A 7,693-nucleotide genomic window follows, 5' to 3' on the forward strand; every position below is an offset into this window, starting at 1 on the left:
CAGGATGACCAAATCATTTCTGCAATCCAGATTAAGAGCATTCTTCCACTGTATAAACTGTGAATCAATGTCGATCTGCAACTTAGGCTGGCCTAAGGTTAACCATACAACCAGACTACCGACTACATCAGCTCCCCTACAGTGGCAGCCAAACCTCACCCTCTGGTCCTCCTATTTCACTTCAACTTATACAGCAAAACGGGCAAAAGATATTTATCACACACCGTTTGAACTTGACCTGTATACCTTCAACACTGTAATACTGCATTCTGAAACTGCTGAGCTGTGTGTTTCTTTTCTTCTGACTTCGGTGTCAAAAGTTGACAAGCCTGAGTAGGAATTTACTCCCAGTTTTGAAGTGGTAAACATAAACACAGAAGTGTGCCTGACACAAGAGCACTTCTTATGGTTCCCAGAGCAGCTCCCTGCAAAGTCCACACAACACTTGTACACCAAAGAGTAAAGAGGATTGTATGTTTTCAGACAGTTTATACACTGGTCTTTCTTCAAATCTGCAAATGTTACATCATTCTGTATAACTGCATTGACCAAAAATTTAATACATACAATATTTTTGTAAGAGTGTCTAGTCTATTGGCACATGAAGCCCTGACAGTAACAGGGCTCCAAATATCCGCTTGCAACCTGCAATTTGCAGAAATATTCTGGAGATAGCAGGAAATCTGAACAACTTACAATTTGGATATCTAAAACAATACAGGTTCAGCTTTATTCATCACAGATTACAGAAAATAGAAGATAACCCTGTAGTTAATTACGTAATAACACAACACTTGTATTGTAATAAGTAACAAGACAAAACCATGCGCAAGCAACAGATCAGCACTAATAAACAACACTGCCACAGCCTTCAGCTATAATACTTCACATGACCTTGGCCATACATTATTACATCAAATGTTAACCCAGCTACCAAAAATATCCTCTCTACCACAGGAATAGACAACAAAGTCAGAATGTTAATGGTATAAACGTACTTGTGACAGGTCGACCCAGCCTGGAGTTTTATCATCACAGTTTTTACTGAAGTAATAATATCCAATGCTTGATGGAAGGTTAGATGTACTTTGACAGCAGCTGGACCGTTAAATCAAATAACAACCATGAACCAGCCTCACAATCATATTTTTTTGTTAGTTAACCTTCCCCATGCTGCCTAACTCCATAACCAACATGAACTTGTAACCAAAGGCTATCCCAGTAGAGAAAAGGTTCAAACACAATTTACAAACAGTTACTCATGCTGTAACCAGCTCTTTCAGCGGAGGCTGCAGGGCTGGTATACTTGAGTGCTAAGTATGCCTCTTTCCCGTTATCATGTGGTTCACACAAACTTGAACTTCAAACTCGGCTACCTCCAGTGGACAGGCCTGTTAGCATGTTCCAAGCAGACTGAAGATGAATGAATTTGTACAGTCTTCATACATGTAGGTTGATTCGTCATCATGAACAGATTTTATTCTGGGACTAGGGATAGTAAATGCATGCAAGATTGTACCTCATCAACAAGTCAACAAACAAACAAGCAAACAAACGAGCCAGCTAACCAACAAAACTGCCAATGTCAGACCAGGCCACTTAATTTGATGAATCTCAGGTTTTTAAAAAAAAAGCCCTATGTCCTCTGTTGTCAACACTACTCACTAAATGTGTACTTTAAAGACCAAATGACACCAAAAAACGTCTGTAAAATATATACAAATATCGGAAGTGTGCATACAATACAGTCACTTGGAAGTTTGTTTCAATCATGATGACTGAGAAATTGAGTTTGTACGGCCTTCTAAAAATGAATTTTTGGAGACTCTCCAGCAAGCTTCCCAATCCCCCACCTCAGGCATCTCTATTTGCATCTCTATATTTTATTTTTGCATTTCTGTGCTTTTTCCTGAGCTGAAATCACTGGGTGACTGGCTTGTACTGACTTTTCCAAGGCAAGGCATTAAAATTTTTAATGTAACAGGAGAACCATGCATATTTAAATTCTAAATGTGTCTGTTAGCCAGGTAATACTAGGTAAGTCAACTACAATCAGATTAGGTCATATTTTGGTCATGAGCATTTTAAAAGAACTGAGAATCACAACAGTTAACCAGTATTGATTTGGTGCCAGACCATTCCTAGCAATGTCAGAGTTATTCTGAACATGGTCCCTCTTATATGTTTGGACAGAATGTACTGGTACACAGATATCACAGGCTTTTTTTAACTGATGGTGACTAAGTCACAGACTGCACAACTATCAGACCCACCTGGTTCTAACTTGATGACTTTGATGGCTGCCAGCTCATCAGTCTGCATGTTTCGAGCCTGGAGAAAACAAACAAGACAGGTTAGACATATCTATCTATGTTTTAAAATGGCATCTTACAAACATGACAGGTTAGACATGTCTGTCTTAACATGGCATCTTACAAACGTCTGTCTTAACATGGCATCTTACAAGCATGACAGGTTAGACATGTCTGTGTCTTACATAGCATCTTACAAACATGACAAGTTAGATGTGTCTGTGTCTATGTCTTAACATGGCCTCTTACAAACATGACTGTTAGACATGTCTGTGTCTTACATGACATCTTACAAACATGACTGGTTAAACATATCTGCATTTTAACATGCCACCTTACAAATATGACAGGGTAGACATACCTGTGTCTTCACATGGCATTATAGCACTGGGCATTTTGTAAGGCAAAACCCTGCCCTATCAATGTCATTACCAAGGCTCCAAATACTTTCTGTTGCCTGGACTGTGGGATTCATAACAGAGCCTGAATTTCTTTAGTGTAAAAACTTGCATCTACTTATACATTTTCTCAAACTTCTGCAATTAGATAGTCAGTACTTTAATTCTAAGCCCTGAGGACTCCTGGAGTCTGTGGCAGGGTTGGACAAGTCCCATTGCCCACTTGCCCAGGGCAAGTAAAAGTACTGTTTGGGCAAGTGAATATCCCCCTGTACAAGTAAATTTTTTGGATGCAAAGTATAGCCCCTCCAGTATTTTATCCAAGTTTCAAACTATTTTGATAAATAAAGTATCCAACATTATAAATTCTATAATAATATAATTTTCTTTCTGTTAGTACGGTAAAATTCATATTTTGGGCAAGTTAAATGTTGGTTCGGGCAAGTGGAAATGACCAGGTACTTGCCCAATAGGGCAAGTGGAATTTTGAAAACTTGTCCAACCCTGCTGTGGTACCTGTAAGGTTATCGGATGCTGACCACTGTTCAACATCTCTAAGGATAACCTAACATAAAACACTATCAAACATACCTAACATAAAACACTGTCCAACATACCTGACATAAAACAAATGTAGAAAGAAAATCAATAGAACAAATGGAGTCAGGGCCTCCCTGAGCAAGCCTGTATGCAGAGATGTCAGCAGCTACACAATATTACACATCTATTTCCTGTTGTTCAACTTTTAACATCATTTCATGATTTTTATTTATGGTTGTCCTTATTGCTAAAGGAAAGGAAAACTAAAGGACTACCAATACAGACAGTACATGTATTTCCTTCTGTAGTTATATAATACCTGATCATGGAGGCCATCATAAGGTTTCTTTTCATGTTCAATTTCACTCTATTCTCTGTCTATATAAGTCAACAAAATAACAGCATAATACATCAGCTGCACTGGCACATGGTACACCCAAGCCTTTCATATCTAACTCCAGGTGTTGCTTAAAACTGGAGAGGTGTTATATTTCTACCACCTCTGCCATATCACAAGGATATACAATGGTCTTGAGCAAACAATAACAACTTAAAGAAACTCAAAGTAACAAGAATAATGATGTATAGCAAGCACAAGAACAGTTAAAATGATCACATGTAACACTTTTTCACAGTTTATGCAAAATAATGGCTTAAGTTTTTCGTGATGCTACCTTTCTCTATCAGACAAGTGTTGGACTGCAAACTAAACAAAACTTATTTAGTGAATAGCTTTCTGGCCATTTGATTAGGTGGCAATGTGGACATAACGTGACACAAACTTAATGTTCAGGGCACTGGTGTGACGTGATGCCCCTGGCTGCATGGGTTGCTTTGTGTAGGGTTAGTAACATTTACAACCATGTATGGATGTGTTGTGAAGTGACTGTAGGTAAAAATTGTTTATTGTTTTCAACAATAGGCCTTGAGTCATCATGATCCAAGTTTTTTGGGGGAGAACAAATTGATGAAACTGAAGGTGAAAGTGAAAATGATGTTGTACAAAGGTTGGAACACCTTCCACAGGTGCCTGAATACTCTGTCGTCATCTTCCTTGTTTACCTCCAACAAAAAGTTCTGGGCATCAATTACTGTGAGAAAGGAGGAGGGGGTTTGGGCAGGGTGACCCACTCAGGTATAGTGTGAAGAGTAGAATTCATTGCTCTCCATGGCTGATATTTAATCATATTACCTAGGTTATAAACCCTTTGCAGAACCATGGCCATGTGGCCTGCCTCTCCCTGCCTGGGAGGAAATGATGTCATGCAGGTGACTGGGAAACCTGGGTGATGTCATCACACCTTCCTGCCATCACTAATGCAACAGGCAGGATAGACATGTATCAAACAAACCCTTGACATTCTGTCCAACAAAAGGTGCCCAACATGACACTACATACACACAAAATGATAAGGACTTGGACAGAACCTGTCAGAGTGTCTTCTGTGTGAGGACTGACCATAAATGGCAACTGTAAACAAAAAACAAATAGGGCTGAGCACGGCCCCCTTCTCCCTCACATCAGCCCCCAACCCTCCTGGGAGAGGGGGAGACTTTGTTTCGTATCGGAAGGAAGCCAGACGCTTGTCGTACGGACAAGTTTGTCGCTTTTCTGGGACTTTTTGACACTTCCGTACGAGTTTGGCGGACAAGATCACATCATGTGATAGCGCAGAGGCCAGCGGACACACAGACCCGGCCCGCAGTCGGGGACACTTTCGTTTTTCAGACATCAGTACGATCATCAGCCGTGTGAGCGGGTGGAGAACGGAACAGAATGGCCCGGTCGATTTCTGCACCACGCACGACCTGTCTGGGTAGGAAACAGCGGGGAGGGAGGGCCTCACGAGCCGCCCGTGGCTCTGGGAAGCCCGCTGGGGTGAACGGAGGGAGATCTCGCTCATGCATGCGAAGAATTCGACAAATATTTGAACCCTCCCCACTCTGCAAGGATACCCCCTATGCCAGCCCAAAACATCGAACGATACGTAACGGACCAGAGGCCCACGGGACCCAGAGCAAGCCCTCGTGCCCGACTTTGGAGAAAAGTTTTCTGGTTCTATTTGTGGAAAGATCGTCTGCAGTAGAAAACACAGCACTCCGCCATGACAGGCCAGGCGACGGCTCGCACCCACCTTGTACACATCGCCGTATGTTCCGCTGCCGATCCGCTGGATCAACTCGAAATCCTCCTGGGGATTCCTCCGCATGATCGTCGCGGTCCTGGGCGTCCCCATCGTGTACCACGGCTACCGTACGCGCTGGGGAAAATGCATGAAATCCGCCACAATTTTGACAACTTTTCACCAAGTCCGAAGTATTTGGGTTGACCAAAATCACGATTTCCTGTCCTGCGCACTGCGCCGCCCGCTGCATGACGGGTAATCTGGGGGGCGGGGCACTTAAAATTCATGACGATTTTATGCGAATAAATCAGAATAAAGTTATAGATATAGTCCACTAGGTGTCGATCGATTAATGTTATGATAAAGCACTGCCTGTTGGATGTGTAGAATGAAGAAGGCGGCCCTCTCTGTAAGGTGTTTGATGACATCATAACGTCTCATTATACGCTCAAGATCAGGCTGCCTTTGTGACGCCTTTGGAATCATCCATCCATCCCTTTCCCTCCAACGATCGCTCCCACGTAGAATATCCCTGTAACGTTATTCTCTTCTTTTTGTTTCTTATCTGCACACTTTAATTTGCTCCATCTCTCTTTGACGATTTATTTTTCGTCATTGATGTTATTTTCATAATCGCCTTTCCCTATTTCTCGTCCCTTCCTAGGCTGCAGCCACTCAGCCATATGATGAACACATGGAACTATTACAAGTTTAACTTATCTATTAACTTGTACCAAATAAACTTGTTTCGTCACAGCGGGTAACGTTCTCCGCTAGGCGGCGCTGATGTACTAGTCTAAGGCTAGACTAGCAGAGGGGAGGAACGAAGCGGAGGCACAGCGTTCACGGATGGATTCCAGGCTAAGTCTAACTGGGAAGGTTCAACTGAACAAATTGTCAATAAATTTATCTTGCTAATGGTCCACCTGGCTTTGTCCAACAACACTGCAGAGGGCTTTTTATGTATTTGTTGGTTGTATGCGTTCAGCATAACTCGAGAAGATATTTGATAGGTGAAAATTAGTGGTTAATTAATACTACCATGAAACAAAGTTCAAGTTCGAAAATGGCCTGCCATGTTCCTACGTTGCTACAGAGGGTTGTTTTGTGCGTGTACGTGCGCGTGTGTGTACAACATAACTCAATAAGCTGTGGACGGATGTTAATGTATCTAGTTAATGGATAGGGGCAGCAAAAATGAAGGCCAAGTTCGATAATGGGCCTCCTAACAGGTATGTACGGTACTGCAGTTTGATGTAAAATTTTACGGAAGTGTTGGGCAAATAATTTTAGTCCAAAGCTGTTGGGACTGGTAGTAACGTTACATGGTGTCGGATCGGGCCTCCTAGCAGCTCGTTTGCCTACTCATCATTCTTATAAACTAGGCCACACATTCATGTACACCCAGTCATACAAATACCGAGCAGCAAACTGAGACAAAAAGGTAAGACCATGCAACGCCGTTTCATACAGTGAATTTAATTTTCTAATCACTTGAAAGATCGAAAATAGAATAGTGCTGAGCATATATATATTTATTTATATATCACTTAGATGTTAGTCAACTTTGACCTCCAGGCAGATGTACGCCCGGCATGTTCTACACGTCTTTTGTGCAATTCCGTTTATCTCTGTGCCGATTTCATGTTTTTCTGTTTACCTTGCTTTATGTGCGCACACGCAGAATTCTACGTCTGCTTGGAGGTAAAGTACAGTCAGCCAAGTCTGGGATTTTCTGGAGTACAAGTCATTTATACCCCCCCCCCCCGTTACCATCCATGTCATTAATTACTATACATTAACAACAGCACTCTACAGCTGACCACCAGAGTGGTGTCGGCGATATTGTCCTCGCTATTGCACATGTGCTTTGCTTAACCCATAACATTGCCACATTGGGAATCGTACTACCGTTAAACATCATAATAGCATAATGTACCGTATATACATTTTCAATTTATACAATGTTGAGAGAAACTATTCTACAGAGCAATAGCGACCATTGGAAAGAGAGAGAGGAGAGTATGTATGCCTCAGCATGATGCCACATGATGATGGTTTTGGAGGATTTGTCACCTCTACGTATACTCAAGAATTACAATAAAGGAATTTATATGGAGCTCATGATCAATACTATGCAGCACTGGACAAACCATTTCACCCACATTCCGTCCATAACATCACAAATACGAGACAGCCTGTTTCCCCACCAGTGGTGGTAGCACGTCCTGTTACAAAAGTAGAAATTCGCACTCACATATTACTTTACAAAACATCCACCAACAACTGCAAACACTGTTAACTACTAGTAACCCAC

The 7,693-nt window shown here is 41.8% G+C and overlaps 1 protein-coding gene across 6 annotated transcripts in view; it reads right to left on the reverse strand.

Moving 5' to 3' along the window:
- The window catches only part of LOC109470965 (mitogen-activated protein kinase kinase kinase kinase 5-like), a 34,885-nt gene extending 29,234 nt beyond the window's left edge, over positions 1–5,651 (reverse strand). For 3 of the 6 annotated variants that reach the window (XM_019770067.1, XM_019770065.1, XM_019770064.1), the window contains exons 1-2: positions 5,386–5,650; positions 2,274–2,331 (exon numbers count right to left, since the gene is read on the reverse strand). In XM_019770067.1, coding sequence (XP_019625626.1) covers positions 2,274–2,331; positions 5,386–5,487 — 160 coding nt within the window. In that variant the 5' untranslated portion in view covers positions 5,488–5,650. Of the gene's footprint in view, positions 1–2,273; positions 2,332–5,385 lie in introns of all 6 variants that reach the window. The other 3 variants (XM_019770069.1, XM_019770068.1, XM_019770066.1) reach the window with 2 other exon arrangements.
- Positions 5,652–7,693: the final 2,042 nt, after the last annotated feature.

This window comes from Branchiostoma belcheri, unplaced genomic scaffold, assembly GCF_001625305.1.
Source record: "Branchiostoma belcheri isolate BF01 breed outbred unplaced genomic scaffold, Haploidv18h27 scaffold24, whole genome shotgun sequence".
Taxonomy (NCBI): domain Eukaryota; kingdom Metazoa; phylum Chordata; class Leptocardii; order Amphioxiformes; family Branchiostomatidae; genus Branchiostoma; species Branchiostoma belcheri.